This window comes from Sylvia atricapilla, chromosome 13 (genome assembly GCF_009819655.1).
Source record: "Sylvia atricapilla isolate bSylAtr1 chromosome 13, bSylAtr1.pri, whole genome shotgun sequence".
NCBI lineage: Eukaryota > Metazoa > Chordata > Aves > Passeriformes > Sylviidae > Sylvia > Sylvia atricapilla.
Window position 1 is genome coordinate 9,364,825 of NC_089152.1, and position 21,899 is coordinate 9,386,723.

Genomic DNA, 21,899 nt, shown 5'->3' on the forward strand with positions numbered 1-21,899 from the left:
TAGGCATGGATTACAAAGTATTTGCACTTGAAGTTGTCTTTAGCATTAGCTCTGGGTTCATTACTGACATCCAGAAAAATATAAAAAAGAGATTGTAAACAAATTACTATAAACAAGTCTATTTTCACACTTTAGAAACAATTACCATTGAGAAATGAATGAAAACACCATTTAAGAAACAGAAACTGACTGGGCCACTCTGTGAACTGGAGAGCAGATGAAATTTCATGGGATAAAATAATACAGTGCTCAACGTGTTTGCCTCAGCATTGACAACTCTTTCACTTCCCAGCTCCACAATCGACTTTTCTGACCTTTGAAAATTCCTGTGCTTTTCCATTCCAATCCATGGAAGGGGCCTAACTGCAGATCCCCAGCTGACTGAGAGGCTGCAGGAATTAATCTCCTAAAGTTTGTGAATCATGCAGATGGTGCAGTGATGGAGACCATACCAGTGGTTCAGAGAATCTACATTTCTCTTTGGAAGACTTTTAAAGTAGTTACTGTTCCCCACTGATACTCCTGCCCTTATCCACATAAAGATACTACTAGAACATGGAGGTAAATTATATCACTGCAAGTGTAATCTCTCCATTGATGTCTCAAACACATCTCCATTTCATACTGTAATGTCCTTTTATAAATATTAAAAAAACTCTTTAATTCACTCATCAACACATTTCAAAGGAAAAAAAATAGGCTGCACACTGTGATACCCTGTGTGGAAAAGTGCTATTTTTCTTAGTTTAAGCTCTTTTTTGGGGCTACAGATATTTGCGGGCTACAGATGCTGCAGGTCTTTAGTCGGAGGAGGGCACTGAGCAAGCAGAGCAAGACCAGCCCATCAGGACCCAACATTGACACTAACAAACATCCAGACTGGGCTCTTACACACAGCCCCTGTGAAAACAAACTCCCGTTGGGTGTAACAAAAACTACACAACTGTGCAAACACAAAGCATTATTGTGTCCTTCATGGAATGCAAGAACAGATAATCAGCACAGCAGCATGTTTTACAGGACTGTTTCATATAGTATTATTGCTTATTTTTTAATAATACACAAATGCCACAGAAATGAAACAGGAGTGCTAGCTGCAAGGGACGTGGGAAAAGGTTTACAGCTCCCCTGAGAGCAAAGGTGTGTGTTCAGCTAGAGGCATTCACCCTCTGCAGGTTTCCTCCCCAGATTATGTTTACATCAGCTGTTACAAATATGAATATCAAGCAATGATATCTGGGAACACAATTTAGACAACAACTCAAATTATAATCACAATTTTGACCTGAAGTGAGCACAGAATCACAGATTTTATTTAACATGAAGCACTCAAAAATTCCACAGGTTTTTAAGTGAAAAGCCACACATTTAGAGCTAATTCAAGAAGGAATCTTAATGAGTGAACACTGGGATGGGACATACTTGAAAGCTCAGAGTTTAGAGCCAGCCTTTTTTATGTGTTTGCAAACCCTTCACCAGGTATTCCTCAGGTGAGCTGAACAGCCACAGATCTCACCAGAAGAGGAAGCTGTAAGGCATGGTCTTGGAAACTATATCTCAAAAACATATGTGACACCAAGTATCATGAATTTAAGGTATTCATATTTTAGCCAAGAGCTACTGGGGAAAACAAGTGTTTGATAAAACATTTTGAAGACAGTAAATTTGGCTATTTGCAAATAAAGCTGCAACAAGGACAAGAAAATGATAAACGGCAACAGCCTTCCTCTGCTCACGCACCACTTCAGCCAGCCAAGGAGGCTGATGATTTCCACAATTAAGGAATTTTGTAGGATTAATTTATTCCACATTGCTTGCTGTTTGCAGAGCAAAGGGATCAGCTGTAAATATTACAGGCAGGCTGGGAAAACATCTGCAGGCTTTTAGGGTATAGTCAGAAATAATATTAGGTGATTTTAACATAGGCTGAATAAATGAAACAAGTGATAACACAAACTGTGTAATGGAAGGATTGGGACCCTGTGAATTTAAGACATTTGCAATCATAACTATCATCATCCCAAAAAACGATACAGGTATTGTAATGACCAGGTTGTAATTGAGCTCCTCAGACAGCAGGGAGAATATTCACCAACATGTAACAAAACAAACAGCAAGGAGAAATTTCATATAAAAAGAGTATTGAGGAAATGAGCACTTTGAGAATTTATAAAATTTTCCATGATGGGCTATCAATGAATTTGGATATGGCAAGATAATTTTCAGAAACAGGTCTCCAATCTGTTACTATTTTTGGACAGAACCTGAATATGTTTCTTGTCTGTTCTTACAAAGGCAAAAAAATACAAAAGAAATATGAAAAAGAATTACGTAGTTTATAGAATTACATATAGTTTTCTCACAAGCAGCTCAGATAGAAAGCATCTGGTTGAGCAGTGAACAAAACCACTCATCTGCTTCAACAAACCTCAGCATGGCAGTGCTGTTGTGAAAGACAATCCTGAAGGGTGTTAAATACTTTGTGGCAATCTTAGAATAGTTCATGTAGGTTCAGAAAGGCAAAAGAAGAGCAAAGGTCAGGGTATAAAGTACAGTAATATAGATGAAAGAGAAGAATGAAATCACTGCTGATATGTTAAAAGTGGCTATGGAACATTAAAAATATTTTTGCAAATACGAATCCAAGAATCACTCAGAAGCTCATGTAAAGCTGTTTGCTTAGGTCATATTCAATTAGTAGTGTTTCAGCTGAGGAACTGGACTTAAACGAAGAACTTAATGTAGCATGTTCATTTTGATTTGTGAAGGTCCAAGAATAATCTGTAAAATTCAAGGAGTTTCCTTTGTTAAGACGTTTATAATTAGGTATGATAAGAAGATGGAGAGGACTGCAAGGGGACAGAATTTTAACTAAAAATTCCAACATGGTAAAAAAGCATCAGAGTGAAACACGAGGCAAATCCCACCCACACCCTCCCTCCTTTTAGGGACTTTTCTTCATAAATATAAACACAAACATGGACTAGAATTGCCAGTGCAAAGTCCGATACAGGATCAAGTTTTGAAAATTCAGCATTTGCTTTAGCCCTCCTGAACTGTGGCAGTACCTCAGCTGGCCACTCATCTCCAGCTGCAGACACTCCCAAAACAGGCACAGCACTACGTTTTTGTGGAACTCATTCTACAGCAGTGAGTTGTCAGTTATAAAAATACTACATTTTGTATTCAAAAAGGTTTCAGGAATGCCAATGACTCAAGATTATATACTTCAAATAAATAAGTTGAAGATACACTTTATAAAATAAATATATTTATTTCAGAGGTAAGACCAGACATCTTTGCATAACAAGCATCATGTAAATGTTAAATGTTATTATTACTATCAAAAGCTTGAAACCTTATACAGCAATACAGATAATTATAAATAATATTTCTCTTTCAAAGTGAGCTTTCCCCCTTCTAGGGTCCTCTGGAGCCAAAGGTCCAGGTATAGCCAGGAAAAACAAATATTCTGAGTTCTCCTAATAGAAGCAGCCACAAAAGAATAAATCACTGCTATTTTTATTTGTGACAGATACATAAATTCTATGAAACATTAAAACTGAAGCTGCACTAGTGCCATTATTTTTCTATCTACCGTGTCTTAGACTAAGCTCTTTAGCAGACATGCCACTTAAATATTCAGCAATGTATTTGTAAAGTACTAAATAATTTTCTACTTTGACTAATAAATTTATTATTGATACAGACTCATTTATCAGTGATTCAATTAAAATGATTAGGTAGACTTGTGTTTTGTAGCACCTTTATTAATGTGATTTGGTTTAATAAAACGAAAACAGAACATCAGTTCAATGATATCTCAATATTATATAATTACCATCCTTCCACAGATGCTGAGGAAACCCCCCAGCTGTCAGGAGAACCCAGCTGAAGGCTGCTCTTTTTATTTGTGTGCTTCCATTGGCCTGGCTATTTCAAAGGATGCACAAAATGTGTACTCCAGAAACAACCTGCAAGGGGAATTTCAACACAAACATACAGATGGCATTTGGTGGAATTCAGCAGAAGCAGAAAACCCAGCAAATCATTTATGGGGAAGTGCCCAATGTGCTTAAAATGTCAAAGAAATACTGTATTTCTGCTGAGCAAGGAACTGCACTGCAGAATGGACAAATAGATATGATAATTGTACTTCTCACAAGAATGTGATAGTTACTGCACAGGAGATCCTTCCCCTTGAGGGCTGAACAGAACAAGTTGTCCAGTGGTGTTTATTTAAAACTGGCCAGCAGCAGATCTAGTGCTGGCTGGAGCCCTGATCTACTGAAGGGTGGCAAAGGTTTTGTGTTCCAGGTGCAAGTGCGTTCCACTGCCTTTAAAATTTGTCAAGATTTGCAAAAAATAGTGTGAACTACTACACCAAACATATCCAGTGAAGTGATCTGAGTGCCCAGCCACCAGGATAGCAGTATATGGACTCCTGCAAACCAAATTATTTATTCTGGGCTTACAAGAGATGAGAACTAAGATAACAATGGAATAAGAACAGCTACATACCTCTAAAGGTTATCAGTATTGGCCAAAATACAAGATAGCCACCAAATTATTTCTGACAAAAATGCCCTTTCCAAGTTCTGTGACTAGACTAAGAAAGGATATGTTTGATTTCAGCATTTACTAGTAAAGGAAGAATGAAAAACCCTTACATGCTCAAAAAGACAAATGTCTATTGCAGTTTATTAGAATCACTCAGCAGGGAAAATTAAAATCCTCTGGATCTTGCTCAGAGAAAAGGAATTTCTATTTCCAAAAACACAGACACTCACAAAACCCAAACCTCAGAGAAATGAAGGTAGTTTCATCGCACAGTTGCATGTTCTATCACAGTACAGAGATCCCAATGTCAGCAATTTGCTGCATTTTCCCCTGCTCTACTTGTCTTAGCACAGAATCCAGCACAGGCAGATGTCAGGACTGACTGTAGCCACACAACAAATAATTAATTTTGAATATGGCTATGGGGATTCATGGTAATAAAAACATGAATAAAAAACCTGTCATGTGAAAATCCTGCTCTCCCTTGGTCAATATTTTCCATGTCTCTTTGCCTTGCTGTAAAACCTTGTGTCATTCAAAGCCCATCTATTCACAGACTATGCAATCTCTGCTCTCATCCTTCACTTTGTGATAGCTTCAGCTTGCACTTTATTCCTACACAGATAAAATATGTCCCCAGAGAGAACATAAAGAAAAAAGTTCCCACTGTCTCTTTCCCATGCTCATCATCCACTAGTAATTGCTTCTGACAACCAGAGGAGAGATACCAGAACGTCCCTCCAATTAAGCAAGTTACTTTTTTTTTTTAATTGACTTTTAAAAGTAGTGTGGAATCTTAGCTTTCAAGCAGTGCTTTCAAACCCTATTTTATGCTCACTGAGGATTTATCTTGGTCTGAGTCATGATTTTCTTCTCACATGGTCTTGTCTCATAACTCTTCAGTTATGCCTGAGCTAACAAAGGCCTGATTGTGGCACAGGTTCTCACATCTCTGGAATCACACCAGCCCAGGACAGCAGCAGCCCAGACAAGCTGACACAGGCTTCAGCATGTGTTAATTAACAGAATAAGGCCCCCCCAGGGACCTTGGGCATGTACTCAGGACCAATAGCAAACTTCCCAACCCATCTCCTCCCGGGACACGAAGCTGCAATCCCAGCTGCCAAGGTGAATGGGCAGCAGCCCTGCTGAGAGGAGGAAAACTTCCTCTGTTTAAGGATTTTCAGTTCCTCACAGGTAAGAAATCAGGCAGTCAAGGCAAAGTGTGTCAAAATGCAAACCTCAGAACAGAGGTGTAAAATAATTCAGAATGACGGGCACAAGGAGACGCTCCGTGGTGTTCAAATTCCTGGGCCATCCATACAGAGGAAGAGAATGTAAAGCAATAAAAAAGCCCCACAGAAAATAAAAAAAATACAGTGCATAAAATTCACTGCATACTAAAGGGCTCCTAAAAAGACTTTCCACATATTTCTGCTGACATTTTATATCTGAAGGCAAGAGGCTAAAGAGTGTTCCACAACTCTGTAAATCCACTTCCATCAAATAAAACAAAGTGTTTCCAAAACCTTTAACTCTTACTACAGGATCTGTCACATGCTGGAGGAGCTGAGAGATTTTAGGACCACCCAGCAGGAGCAACTACCCTTTCCCACATGGTCTCCATTTAAAAAAAACACACATACACACAACCAGAGGATAGATAGGACACAAACTCCCAGTGAGCTTCTTGTTTTGTGAGAACGCTTTCAAAAAAGAAATCAGTATATGAAATCAAATTACTTTGCTCCTTTTCTGGCTGGGTTCAGCCAAATCTGCCTTGCTTGGCGAAGTAGCACTGGGGGATTTGAAGGCTACTAAGGCTCTACTTCAAGATGACACCCAAATCATGAGTTTTTCTGCTATCACTGCTCACATGATTTAGGTCCTTGCTAGGCTGGGAAGTAAAGTCACCTTTGCACTCAGCTCACTAAAACAAAACAAAACTTGGCAGACAATCACTTATTACCAAAGAAGTATAGATAAGAAACTGGAGATCAGAAAAAACCCACTACTCATCTGACAAGAAAGGATAAACTTCCACATTAAGAAATCCTATGGAGAGAATTCTCCATAAGAAATAGTAGGAGAGAGAATAAGACCTGAAAAGAAACAGTTTCCAGCAGCTGTGGGAAACTGCAAAATAAAAACAAGTGATAACAAAAGACGTTTTCAGTGTCTGAAAGTATCCCATTATTACCTGCAGTGTCTGAGAGCATCCTGTTATTATTATTTATTTATAAAAGCCCACCACTGAGTTGCCAACAATGTCATCACAAGAGAACCACTACACCTAGGGGGGCAGTGACATTCAATAGGGGCAGGTGCAGCCCTTGAAGGGTGGCTCCATGATCTGCTGGCCTGGGCAGTGCCAAGAGCTTCCACAGATGAGAAACCAACCCCCTGAGGCTAGGGAGGGTGACACTGACAGGTCATTTCGTATGTGGCAGCCCCTGCTTAGCTCAGCCCCATCCTCCAGAGAAAATTCTGGAGAGCCACCAACACCTCCCAGCTGAGCTGCAGCTGGAGCTCCCCACTCCCAGTTTTATGACCCCTGTCACACGTGTGCAGTCACATGAAGTTTTTCATATGTAGCTCTGAGAGCCACAAAGTTTTGTTGGATCTCCCTGAGTAACTGCCAGTCTTTCTGGGCAGGGTCCAGGCTGCCAACTCTGGTGCAGAAACACGTAGACAGAGTACATGAGGGGCTCCCTCAGGCTCCAAAATGCACTTTGTGCCTTTGATAACTAGTGACACCCAGGAAAGATTTCCAGGTTTAGTGTAACAGCTGGCTTTGACACAGAGCTACCTCAAAATCAATTCTTCCTATGAATCACTCAAGGGCGAAAAAGAAGAAAAAGGCAACACAGATTTTTTTTTTCCTAATCTTTAAATATTAAAATAAGATAAGAGTAAGCATTAATTTTGGGAAAAAATGTGTTTTTTTAACAGCTCTTCAGGAATTAACTTCATCAGACTAGCATGTGTTAGAAACATGTCTGCAGTAACATGGGATGGAAAGGAAGCCTTCCTAAGTCTCTGCACACCAAATCTCCTGTGCATCTTGGGCAGTCCTTGAACATATTTATAGGCAAAAAAAAGTATCTGCAGGAACCAGAAGAGAAAGTACACAAAACAAGCAGTTTGAGAAAGCAACTCTCAGGATAAAAGAAGTCAAGATTCAGAAGAAATTAATGACCTGCTACAATTTTAAGTTAAAAACACAAACACAGCTTATATAAAAAAAAAAAAAAAGAAGTGCAAGAGTCTTCCAAGCGCTTACAGAAACTGTTTTCAATGAAAACTCTGACAGATATTTACGTCCAGCATAAAGAGTGCTTTGGTGGTGAGTGATACCCACTCACCATATGATGACATGTGACAGAGGAGAACCAGCATGGCAGAGGTTGATGGCACTCCACTTGACATGTGGGATGTGCTCTGATGTCAGCTAAATTTATGCCATATGCTACAAAGCACAGTGTAGTGTCTGCCTTTTTTGGAACACAAACAACTTGCTGACACTAAATGGAAAGTTCACTGCAGGATTTACATCATCCTTGACCTAATTGTGACAGCTTAGGACAGAACTACTCAGGCTGCTCCTTAGGACTCCAGATTTTTTGGGTGATGTGTGTATCAGTTGTCCAAATATATTACTCCATATTAGGAAAATTATCACTGTAACCATTTCAGGTGCTGGCACAAGTAACACCCCATTCTGCATTTTGGTAGAAAAAAAGCAGGTCTGCACAGATTATAAACAAAACCCAAGAAGAGGCAGGGCCTCAAAGCAGGCAGAGTAACTGGGTAAATGTTGCCCACATATGTGTCTGACATGCAGATGTTTCTCAATATCTACTCCCACATCCAGATGGGCACAGCAGGAACATATTATACAGGGAAAAAAAAAAGTTTTGGAAGTTATGCAGAGACTAGAAAAAATATCAGAAGTGGGAAAATCCTAGCAGTGAAGTTTTGACCTGTCCCCATTTAACACAACAGCTCCAGATATTTGGGTTAGGAACAGAGGCAGGGCAGTAGCAAACCAAAACACGATCAAGTGTTTGACTGAGTTAAGCCTCAAGCAACCCCAAAATATCTTACTAACTTTGAAGTCACTGTGGGAGATACTGGCAACCCCACAGCACCCTGAGCACAAGCCCTTGAGAAGCCCAGAGCTGCCTTAGATGCAGCCTGGCACTCAGGGTGCAATGGGCACAGACAGCAAAGGCTGCTGTAGAAAAGGCTGGGCACTCTCCTGGGTGAAAGCCTTTTTTTTAAGGATAGAAGCATCACTAAGAACACGGCACAAGAAATATATTATTTGGCAAGTGGTCCCAGAGTTTCTAGAAGTATATTCCATTTCAAATGGAGGGTAACAAACACTGCTGGATCCCCCAGTGAAGTACTATTGACAAATGAAGTCTCTCTGTGAGGAACTCTCCTGTTTCAGAGGCAGCAGATGCACCATGTGTTGACACGACTGGCATTGGAACTGCAGCATACACAGAAGTCACATAAAACCCACAGCAAGGTCCAGATCATATATTAATGTTGCTATAATGCATGCACCAGTCTTCTGCCAAATGTGTCAAATTTTCCTCTATAATAGAGCTATTTTTCTCACTGGGCCATATTCTGCATTTTTGAGTCGCACACATTTTAGACATTTAACAGAGCAACAACCACTTGCAGAGAAAGAAAACTAATTGCAATAACATGTCCATTCTCTATAAACTGCTCTGTTCACAAAACAAGCTTGCAATATTGCTTTGTTAATGAGACAAGGGCAAGGCTAGCAAGCCTCAAATATTATAACTCTCTGCTTTTGCACTAACTTTATAAAGTCAATAGCATAACTAATAAATCATAAATATATCTAGAAATGTATATTGCCATTTAAAGATTCAAACAATCGTTCCATGCAAACACATAGTCACACCCATACAACACCACAGGCCTATACTCACACCTGCCATTATGGGCTGGATCCCATAAAACGTCCAATTTTCTCCTTAACAGAGATTATAGGAGATTCAGAAAATGAATCAAATTAAATGGAAGACTGCAATTTCATCATGTCCTCACAGATATAATAAATTTAGGAAAGCTACAGCTACAATAACTAGGTTCATTAATTTTTACATGCATAAATAGAAGAGTGAATGAATTTTATTGACCTTTTTACCTATACAGATAAATATCCATGGCTAAGGCAGTCAGGAAGTTTTGTGTCTTCCTGAAAAGGTAAGTTATCTACAATCCATTTGACAGCACTTGCAGATACATCTAAATTGATAAACAGAACGAAAAACCATCCCAAACGACCCACTGAAGAGCAAAGTGCCTCACAAGAAAGGCCCCATTTAGATTCACACATGAACATACCTGGCAAATTCCACTGATGCACATATCCAAGGATTCAGTGTTGCAGCGAGTACCATCGAGCACTTTCGGGGCAAGCTCCACAACCAAGTTCTTTCCCAGAGCTTGACATTTCAGGGCACAAGGAGCAGTAGGATCATTATACACAGGGATCCACTCATAAAAGTGTCCCTGGTATTTGACATCATTGTAGGCAGAACACTGTTGTGCTCTGAAGTCACCAACATCTGAAGGGCAGTCCTGAAAACAAACCAAAAAATGTAGGGTTTTTTAAAACCAGGGAATACTTTTCATTGGCAGTAAAGGTATCAGATGAATAACACAGAAGCTCTTCAGGCAGGCTTGGTTCAAGAACTGATCTGTTTTGACAAATACGCCACACTGCAAAGTTTTACTGTGTGTATATTAAAGGAATTTATCTTGCTTAATCCATTGCTTGGAGTGCAAGTACAGAATATCATTCATATGCCAGCAGTAACAACATAACTGATAGGAGAGGATAATTAAAAGTGTTAATTTTTATGACACCAGGTAGTACAGTTAAAGTCTTGTTCTATAATAAGAATTAAAATATATAGATCCCTTTAGAAGTTAACGACAAGGTGATATCTGATACTTAATATTTCTCTTTTCAGTAGCTTTTCCCACTGAAAGATTTCTGAGGCTTCTATACTTGTTCATCAGTTCACGTGTCAGAGTGATGGAAGAGATATTAATGCAACATATAAATAAAAAAAATAAATTTTCTCTTATTAATTGTTCAGTATTGCTTGAAAAAAGCACAAGATTTAGGAGGAAGCACCAGAACTTTCAGTGCTTCGTCCTTTAGTCTAATTAATGACAAAGTACCTTCACCTCACGGAAGCAGTAAGGTTTATTTTCTTGTAATAAAATAACCCTGGTAATAAAAATAAACTATAATAATACAATAACAATACATTGGTAACAATTGATTCTGTATTTCCAGTTCTAATGAGACAATTTTCCCACACAGCACCTTAGCATACACAGCTGAAAGACCAAACATGAGAACTGCTAGAAATAAAACGCTCTAAAATATTTTTTTCTATATAAACCATTGAACCCAAACAATGATGTTAATATTAAACTACGGTGACAGGAATGGAGATGAATACTGATTGATTTGAAAATAACTTCAGTAAAGTACTGGCAAAGGAGTTACTGTGTCAAACAATTCCTCGCTGCAGACTTCATTTGAAAGTATGTCCAGTGTCAGAGAGTCCATACACCAGACTGAAAGGATATTCTTCCAAGAATTCCAACTGCACATATAAGCCAGATGTGAGGCTGATTTTAGCAGTTTTGTTTTCATTGGATGGAAGACTGAAAGATTTTGATGTGTCAGGCAAACTCATGGAACTTATTACTAAGTATTCGTTAACAATACTGATCCCAAGCACAGCTTCAACCTTATCAGTGAACTGAACCTTCTCTGAATAAAGTTGACAAAATAGTAAGTGCATTATACAGGACTGGAGAGTAAAATATACAGGAGAAAGTTCTGAATTTCAGTCCAATGCCCCCAACAATATTGCACTCAGTCTGGGTTTTTTTTCACCACGGCAAACAGTAGCCTAGAATTGTCTCTGAATTGGTGGTAATCTACATAAAATACCTTATAAAAATCAGTATTCCATCTACTGACTGACACATGGAGTTTTTGCAGCCGAGCACTGAGCAAGTCACCGAACTTTCCCAGCAAAACTTTCCAGCTCTGTCTAATGCTTCACCATACAGTGACAATAATTCAAAATGATATTAACACATTTTGTATTATTTTTAATCCAGGATAATGCTAGTTTGGCCCATATTTTATGAAACGATACAATGATGGAATAAGACACAGGGAGTATTTTACCTTGACAAAATTCCTCCAGGGAGAGCTCCCTACAAACATCACGTAAATACTGTGAGAAGCCACACGTATTTACTGCAGTGTCACTCCTCAGAAATTCACCAAGTTTGCACTGGTGTAAATGAGAGCAGAATTTTGGCTCTGACTTATCTGTCACCTCTCATTTTCCACAACAGCAAGTCTAAAAAGCAGAGAGGACTTCAGAGCTCATATGGATACCATATGGTTCCCTTACACCAGAGCAAACAGAGGAGCAAGTAACAATCAAAAACTAACAAGTGAACATTAGATTCAGGTAAAGCTACAAGCAGTCTGGGGAGCAGTGCACAGCTACATTTTCATCACAAAGAATTAAAGAGTAATCTGTGGAGCAGGCAGAGTGATGGCCTTCAGCTGAGGTCTGACAGGCTGTTGTTACAATCCATTATCACTGGGTGTTGATGCGATGCCAAGACACAAACACCACAAAGTCAGGATGTCAAACCCATGGTTACTGTATGTTTCTTATTGATTCAACACAATGCAGCCCCTTCCTTCCACTCGCCTCCTGGCTGCTCCAGAGCAAATGAATTCTCATCTCCCTATTCTCCTTTGGCATCTTCAAAGAACCCAAAGTGACTCTGGCAGCTCGATTCACATGCCAGCTCCACCTGCTTTATGTTTGAGCTCTGTTCAAATGCAGGAGCATGAAAAGAGCATCACAGAGGGGTATCAAAGAGCTGAAATTATTATCATTTGCATTATATCAGAGTTTGGATGGCAACCAAGTCCAGATCCCAGTCTGCCCGGGAACAATAAATATTTGTGTTAAGAAAGGGGTTTAAAGAGAAAGACAACTAAGCACAGAATGAATGCAATCAAGACAACAAGAGGACTTGTAAACATCAGTTTAATTCCATTAGAGTGGGTTGGAAAAGTAAAAGGGAGTTTAAAAAGTAGAAAGGAAAAGGCAGGGCAAAGATGTGAGTGGTAGGCAAGGGTGAGCCATGTTCAGGAAGTGGGCAAGGTCACAATATCAGACAATGATATGGGGGACCCAGCCCTCATCCTGTTTGTGTGTCTCTGGTTTTAATCTATTTCAGACATCACTCCATTCCATCATTCCCCCTTTCCTCTCAATATTTCACATTTTCTCTTACTCGTTAAGTTATTTTGCTGCTAATTTCAGGATTTCTCCCATTTCTTAATTCCAGCAATAGCTTTTGTCTCACACTCAATCCACTGAACCACGGCCAGGCCATTTGGAGGTTCATGCACTGCATAAGGAGCTGAAGACATATCTATAAGGCATAATACATGAAAATATTGGCAAAAAAAAAATCACACCCAGACCTTGCAGTGGAATGAAATGTATTTATGACATGACTTATGAACACATTAGACAGATCTGAAAAAGATGCTTTAGACATGACTACCATGAAGATTAAAAACACACATATATATATTCCCATATTTTTTGTGACAGATGATTAAAAACTACTGCATCCAAGGGCTGGCTTCTTATGAAATGCATCTTTGAGTTTTGGCAATGAGTGCCCTCAGCCTTTGAAAACAAAGCTGACCTGGGAATTCTGTATCTTTGTAGGCAATGTTCATGCACAAAATGTGAAGGTTGCATCAGACCCTGTGACTCTTGCCAACAATTACTCCACTGAAAAAAGCACAAAAGAGAAGGCAAGAAAATTCCCAGTAAAAATGATGACACCAAAGAAAGTCTAGCCCTTTGTCTAGTTTTATTCTTTGAATCTCATTTTTTTGAAACCCAGCCAAAACTGATGAAGTCATTGTTTTGTTTTCTTTTTGAAATTAGCTCCAGGTTCTATGTTTCTCCTACACAATTTTCAGATTCTAAGTAGAATCAAGATACCTGAGCTGGAAACTACCCCAGCCAAGGGAGCCTTACAGTGCATCAGCATTATAAACATAAACTAAATAAATGAATAGATTAGAGAAACTATGTAACTTAAGGTGAAATATTATAGTCTAAAGTCGAAAGAGTACAGCCAAGATTTTCTGAATGGATAGATTAGCAGGTTAAGTGGATGCTGGGAGAATTATAGATGAATTTGTTCAACAAGTGTGAGCATTAACTGCATATAATAAAAGTTTACAATGGAATTAAACATCTTTTACAAAACAGTGTTTTTTTCTGACCGTATAAGAATCACTGTGGCAAAAATATAAGCGACTTTTTGGTGCACAAGAATGTGAAATTTATGGGGAAATGGCCCAAATAACTTGTTCTGTGAATAGGACCCTAAAGGATTAACTTAAACACTTCCACACAGTGCACATCATAGCATTAGAATGTAACACTATATACAAAAACTGAAATTTAAAAAAAGGGGGGCAAGAAAGACTGAAAATCTCATTGAACAACATACAATGGATAGTTTATTTCTCTAAAGTCTCTATATGAAAGGCTGAAAGCACATATGCAGTTTTAGGAAATCATGCACCTGGCATCTCAGTTATGATAGAAAGATAAGCAGGCTATACATACACCTTAATCTTAACAATTATTTTGTTACTAAGACCTTGAATTAATTTTCTGATTGAAATATCACTAATATTATTCTGGAACTATGCTTGAGTTCAATGAACTTACTACTATTCCATTACAAATCCACATGAAACTAATTTTCTGGTAAAATGATTCTTGTTCTTCTCATTAGAATGACACACATATTAAGTTGTGCTTCATTTGTACTCCCCAATATAGATGTTAGTGGTGTAATGTATCATGTAGCAAAATTACATTTGCAGACAGCTTTACACTGTGTATTTATACCAAATGTCTCATGTGGTTACCAGTAATACCTATTAATATGGAAAGAAGCTAGTATAAATTCTTAGTTTTCAAACTACAATTTCACTCCTGAAGTGAGAAGCCTTGATTAAAAATAATGCTTTTGGGGAAATTACACCATTTGAAACTAAACTGGCCTAGTAGTCTCAGATTTACATTAGGTGTAAGGTCCTGTTTCGAGGTTAATTCAGATCTAATACGGAGTTTGGATTCAGGAATGCCAATTTCAGAGATCAACTGTATTAACAGTGGAAATCTCATTAAATATTTTTTTCTCAAGAGTTCTTCATTATCTGACCCATAATCTAGGAAAAACCATTCCTGAGAGATTCTGACTGTATCTGAACTGAAATGGAAACCTGATCCCTTTCATGCCCCAAAAGCAGAACTGTAAAGGCAGTTTCCTGTCTGGAAATTAACATTTGAATCATCATAAATTCAAAAAGATTCACTACAAGGCGCCTGCCACTTATCACTTTAAAATAAGCCCTGAAGTTAAAAAACAGGCTCCAGTGACTTCAGATAAACTCTCTGGGAGTTCAGAGAGGATATGAGAATCATCTTAATTTTCTCTATGATGAAGCATAAAGTGCCTTCATTTCCATCAGATTTCTATAGCATAAATCTTAAAACAAACATCATCCACAGGTGCCCTTAGATATACTAAAGGCCTTTAGAAAACATGCCCAGATGGAGCCCAGCATCCTCCCTCCCTGGGCACTGGGCAGTTCCCAGGCCTGGTGCTGGAGGAACAAGGGGCACTGAGATGATCTCTGTGCTCCTGCTGAAGCTGCAGTGCACAGAGCTGTGTTACTGCACACAGTGCATACAAAAAGACATTTTCCATAAGCACTGCAGCACTCAGGGACAGTTTGTGCAGTGCTTACAACTTGATGGCTACAAGTTATCGAGTTATCACACAGCTTTTAAACATCAGGGGGTTTTTGCAGGTAACATTTTTATTTATGAGCTCAGGCCATCATGCACCAAGCTGCTGGGCCTTTTCTTCTGGAAGGGCAAGGGAAAGGGTTTGCCTCCAGAATCTGATTTCTGCATGCACGGGGACTGATTCATTTATCACTTCCACTTGCTTCTGCCAGCAGGAACTTTTGCTGTGAGCTGCTGTGGTGTGAAATCCATCCAACACTGAGGAGTGTGGAGGTGTGAGCAAGCCTTGTTCCCGAGGAGGGCAGGAGCCAACTGGCCCAGCAGACACTGTAGGTGTGGCAAACTGAAAAGCAGCAATGGTCAGCTCTCCTATGCACTGATTCAATATATTTACTGGGCAACTTCCACTGTCAGGCCTCTAAAGGAGAACGTCACACCCCACAGCTGCCTGCTGCTGGCAAAAATTACAGGATTGGTAATGCCTGAGTATCACCTGAGCTTATACACCTTTGGGTACAATTCAACACAAAGGAAATTCAGGCCTCACCTTTTAGTATTATTATCGATTACTTACCAGCCTTCTGTCTTTTCTGGAATAGACATACAACTGTCACATTGTACTGTGAGGGAAGCCAAGCAGTGAGTGCAGACCATAAACCACCCTGAATTTAAACACCCATAACTGGGTTTGCACACACATGATGTAGACCAGTGGTACCACAAAGTCCTGCCTGAGCTGCTCACCTTGGGCAGCCTAGACCCAGTCTCAAGGGCAGGAGTTGTTTAAACAGCACAAAGCACAGCTAAAGTCAGTGGAACACGAGTCATGGAGTCTGCTGTACATGAAGGCTTTTCATAAAACCTGTCCATAAAAATGAAATGTGATTGCATCACGGTAACAGCACCTGTATGGTCAAAACTCCAGCTTCACACTTGTGGAAATTGTCTGTGCCAGTGCACCTAAATGTGCATGTTCTTGCACACAGACATATAAAGACCTGGGCTTAGGCAAACAGAGGGAATATAAGGAGTAATTATCCTATTTAAGATCTGAAAGGGACCAGGCACCTCTTTGTTCACATGAAGAGAGTCACCATATCATTAACGACCACAAATGATCCAGAGCTCAGTTTAATGCTTCATCTACAAGACAGCACCCCCAGGAAAACCACTCGCTAGTATAAGATGAGAATTGATCTGTTAATCCTCCAAAACGTGTAACTCTCCTAATAAGTGATATAAAACATTCTGAATCACAATTGGCACTATAATTTCAAAAGAAAATGTCCATTTGGGAAGTCTAAATTTGAGACCTCATGGTGTCATGCAGACTGAAATGTTTAAAAATGGTAATAATGATGGAAAGAAAATTATGCACCATAAGGTTTTAAATAAGAAGCAGCATTTCTTAAAACTTTAACACATTTTTTGAATGAGTAAAACAGGATTAAAGGCCAGACTCACATTACTACTGCAGGTTTTGTATCGAATATTCCGACCTTCACAGTTCCTAAAAAAAAGAGTAAGAATGGTTACACTGTATAATAGCAACAACCTTGCCTGTTTTACAGCTAGTTATTCTCTCAAAAATTAGACTTTTATTGCTGCTGCCCTACCATAATCTAGACTGAAAATACAAGGTTTAAATACAAAGGGGATCTGGAGATTCAACTCTTTACACTGCTGTCACTCTTCAGAAAAGAATGTGTGACTTTCCCTGTAAGCCAATTTACAGCAAACCTTATGAAAAACACATTCATTTTGTGAAAAAGGCATTTCTAAGCCTGATCTATGCTGATTTCAACTAACCTATTTCTAATAAATGGGATGTGACCTGGAGGAGGAGATCAGAATATCCAATTCATGATTTTAAATTAAACAGAGTTCTTATGAACTGCATGCAAATGTGCCCAGTGCATGTGAATCCTGACATCCAGGCAATTCACATCCTCAGTCTGTTGTTAGTAGCTGAAATAACAGGCATGTAATAGAGTCATGGTTATTTACTGTGGTCTCATAAATCTGGGGAAGTTGAGTTTCACACTTTTTCTAAAGATACACTCTGCCAAATTTCTCAATAATGAACCGGCACTTTTGCACAGTGTAAGATATTCTTTCATATTAAAAATGATAATATCAAGCCTTTGAAAGAACTTAAAACATATTTCAAAAGACTGGACAAGAAATTATAATTAGTGATTTCTCTAAAATCAGGAACACTATTTTGGAACAATTCCTTCATACAAAAAAGATGTACCTTACATTAAAGAGTGCATGAACATGCAACTGATAATTCACATCTCTAAGATTAAATTTTTCTTCTTCTTGCATGAAAATTGATAACAATTTCTTTTGCTTTTTTATAATGTGTGAGAGGAACTGAAAAATAGCATTTGAAAAGGAAAAAAAATGGATGCCTGAAGCAAGAATTCAGCTCAGTTGAAGGTACAACTGTTAAAGCTCAAGGTATTACAAGTCTCAAATTTCCAATCTTTTGCAAGACTTACTGCATCACAACATGCAAATTAAAAATGTTTATGATACACACAAACGTGAAAACTTTGTTTCACAATTGTGTGCTTCCCGGACATTACCACTAAAATCAAACATAGAAAAAACCCCTTTTAAACTATGCATCTATCAAGGTATGGAAAACACATGTTTTTCACAGGGGAACACATTAAAAATATTAATAAAACCTCAGTGGAATTTATACAGCTACAATTTATTGAGCTTGTTTCACAGTCCCTAACACACTGGTAGAGTATCAAGGCTTCTTGCTGGAACTATTACTTTTCTCCAAGATCTTTGTGCATTTTTCACTAAAAGAAGCAGGCAGTGCTTTCATCAATCATCTTTAGCTCTGTATTACATACAATCTGCCCTTAAGCAGCACATCACAGTCCAAGCCTTCTTTAAGAAAAAGTGATTTCTTGGCTGATACTGCATTGGTCTCAGAAACAGAAGCAAGCAGAAGAGGATTGGGAATGTGCCAGAGCTGCAGAAGAGCCCCCACACACATCAGCATGTGGCTTACCTGCCATTTAAGCATCTCCTCAGAGAGTAGGAGGCTCCCCCTCCGCAGGTCCGTGAGCAATCACTCCAGGCCCCCCAGGCATCCCAGGAATCATCCTTATCTTCATCTGAGCGGGTAGTTCTGGAGTTCTAAAGGAAAAAAAAAAAAAAAAAAAAAAAAAAAAAAAAAAAAAAAAAAAAAAAAAAAAAAGACAGGAGGGGGGAAAAGAAAATTGTTCAGAATGTGTCTTACTGCTTGGCATTAATAGTACCAATTATGTTACTTTGCTGCTCATTTACCACATTTCAAATTGACTATTTTGATGCACAATAATTAAATGGGGGAAAAGCAGAGTCTTTGAAGCTCCAGTGTATATGATGTGTTGCCTCCTGCCAAAGAACTGCTCTGCCCAAACACGCTGCTGTTCCCAACTCCTCCATGCCCAACATGCTCTGTAGGAACTAAAGTCTCAAGCACACTGACAAGGCATCCTGTTCAAACACATGATGGGCCTGTTACAATGAAACTAAAAGTTTTAGAATCCTGTATTACATCCAGGTCAGGATTAAAACACCAATTTGTCAAACCACCATGGTGATAGTTTGCACATAAAAATACCACTAACATAAAGTAATGGCTTTTGGCATCATTATGAAAGGCAGATTGTGGATAAAAGGGAGGCAGTGAGTTAATTTTTCTCAGGTGGCAGAGAATATTGACCAATATTTACTCTGCCCCAGAAGAATCACAACTGAGAGAACTTGAAAATTTAATTCAAGCTTTAATAAAACAAAAGTTTCCAGCCAATTTTTTATTCTCATTTACTTCAGTGGTCAACTTGTTTAAAAAAAAAAAAAAAAGTGATTTTTTTATTAGAGGATAAGCATCTCCATTTGAACACTGAATTGCAAAAGTTGGTCTAAAAACATCAGTGGCTTCTTAACTTTCTTGCTCTTATAAATTTACAAATTTTACAATCGCTTACCGTAAAGCTTTAAAAGCACTCTTAGGCCAATCTACCATTCCAAAAACGATAGAGCCCAGCTCTGCCAAGATCCCTGAGGAATTTTCACACTGATGCTGGGTTTACTTTATATCAGAAGCCAAGTCTGAAATGTCTGACACTGAAAATGGAACCAACTGCCTTCAGTCTTGACAAAAAAAGCTCAGCACTTCCCAAAAAGTCATTCAGCTAACGAAAATAAATCAAGATGAACAAAAGACTCACTTCTTTCAAATTTATGGGGGTAAAATTAGTTTGTTCTCTGCAAGTCCAAAGCAAATGATTGGGTTTTAACATGTTGAGGAATGACTAAACTTGTGATATTAAAAAAGCAACACAGGCCACTCTTTTTTAGAATAGCTAGTTTCTTTTGACAAAGCAGTGACAATGCCCAAAATAATCCTACCTTCATCATTGTATTAAAACCAGCCACATGATATTAACAGACAGAATGTCATCTAAAGCCCTAAACAAAGTCCAGTTGTTCACTTCCCAAACTGCTTTGATAAAAGCCATTGTTGTGAACTGTATCTAATTAAAAAGTTGTAAATACTATGACGATCAAAGCAGAACTTTATGCCAACAAAGCCTTCTTTAGAATCATTGACTAATTCAGTGCCCACAGTGTTGATTTAAGCTCCAGCTAGTCCAAGCTATTTGTCCCATGGGAAAGAGTTAAAAGCAGCTTGCACTGACTTAGTAATTTACTACCAAAATAATATTGATTTACTAGCTGTCTGGTTTCATAAACTCTACACATTACATTTGTCTTCACCGTGGTACTAAATTGAAGTAAAATAAAGAAAAGATCACCAACATCATGATTTACACCAACAAAGCCTTGGAAATTCATTTAGGAATTAAACTGAGAGCTAATTGCAATTCTGGACACAGAAGGATACTATTGTACATCAGGACTGCATTCCCAGCTTGCTTGACTTCAGTTTTTCATGTTTTTATTGTCTTCAGTCATAATTCTAACATGGTTCAGCAGTGAAACATTGGACCATATTAGAATGGTTTTTCCTTTAGTGCCTTAATTTTGCAACAGATGAAGTGCAACACATATATTTTGCATATGCATTATGGAAGTATTTATGTTCCAGCACAAACACAAATGTGTGCATGGACATGCACATGTGCATCCATGATGTTACATGATGAAGCCACAAGTGCTTTGGTGAATCCAGACAAAATAACTTAAACCAGCTATAAACATAAGCTAGATGGTTTGCTGCTCTTTACAGAGAGCTGGATGGGAAAACACGTCACTGGAAGGAGTTGTACCACATGTGAACACAGGGTTAGGTGCAAACATTGCAGTCAGAGCTATAGCTAAGAACCTATAACAAAGTTTCTGCCAAAATCCAGTGTACATGGTAAAAGCAGACTCAAACTATTTCATCCCAGTCAAACTCATTTTGAAAGCAGAAAAGTCATAACACTAAACATGAACCTGGGCAATGATTACTTGAATCAGGGGGTAAGGGAAAATAAACTCTCGAGTTTTGAAGCACTTGGGGACATGGACAGAGCCTCAAAGACTGAGATGACATTTAACCAATGCTTCCTTGAGGTCTGAGGCCCAGTAATGTGCAATCTGAGCTCTGTGCTGAGGACCTTTAACTGACAGAGACAATGTTGTCCTCAGAGAACTTTACTGGAGTGTGGCACTGGTAGATTTGAACAGAAGGGAAAGTGTTGGTGCCAGTTTCTCTTCTTCTGTCCAGGGCTCTGTTTCTGCTCCTGTCACATATGGGCACAACCACCATGTTCTGTAAATTATTGGTGTGCATGTGCTCTCAGGACAGACCCTCCCTGCAACGTGCTACTCAAAGTAACAGAGTATAAAGTGGGCACGGAGGTAAAAGAAATGAAATCCAGATGTTAACAGGGCTGATCTTTACTCCAAAACAAGGGGGATTTTTACTGTCACTTGTAGCACCCAGTAAATAACAACAGCTACAGTAACACACATTACAAAAATCAAGTACAGTGCTGTCAGATGAAGAAAAAAAGATTATTCGGCCAAACTTTTGTTTGGCTGTTATGAAGGATGACATAATTGTCTTGAATTTGGTCATGCAGACTTCAAAGGAGAAGTGGTGCCAGAGAACCAAGGTCAGTTTATGCAGTTTTATTATTATTCAGACATCTATTACATAAGGCTTGGATATGTAAATGTTTAGCATTCACAGCTTCTCAACAGAAATGCCCTGATACCTTAAATGTTTGTTTTATAGAGTTTTTAGCGTACAATTTTTCTTTAAACACAAACACAAAGCAAGTCCATAGTATTTGACAGGAGTGTTATGGCAGCAGAAAATGCAGTGAAAGAAATACAGACACCTGGCACACA

The 21,899-nt window shown here is 38.7% G+C and overlaps 1 protein-coding gene across 1 annotated transcript in view; it reads right to left on the reverse strand.

Annotated features, from left to right (window-relative positions):
• ADAMTSL3 (ADAMTS like 3) overlaps nucleotides 1-21,899 on the reverse strand; it is a 165,024-nt gene that overhangs the window by 73,772 nt on the left and 69,353 nt on the right. Inside the window, exons 3-5 of the mRNA XM_066328347.1 lie at nucleotides 18,559-18,686; nucleotides 16,986-17,031; nucleotides 9,952-10,188 (exon numbers count right to left, since the gene is read on the reverse strand). Coding sequence (XP_066184444.1) covers nucleotides 9,952-10,188; nucleotides 16,986-17,031; nucleotides 18,559-18,686 — 411 coding nt within the window. The remainder of the gene's footprint in view (nucleotides 1-9,951; nucleotides 10,189-16,985; nucleotides 17,032-18,558; nucleotides 18,687-21,899) is intronic.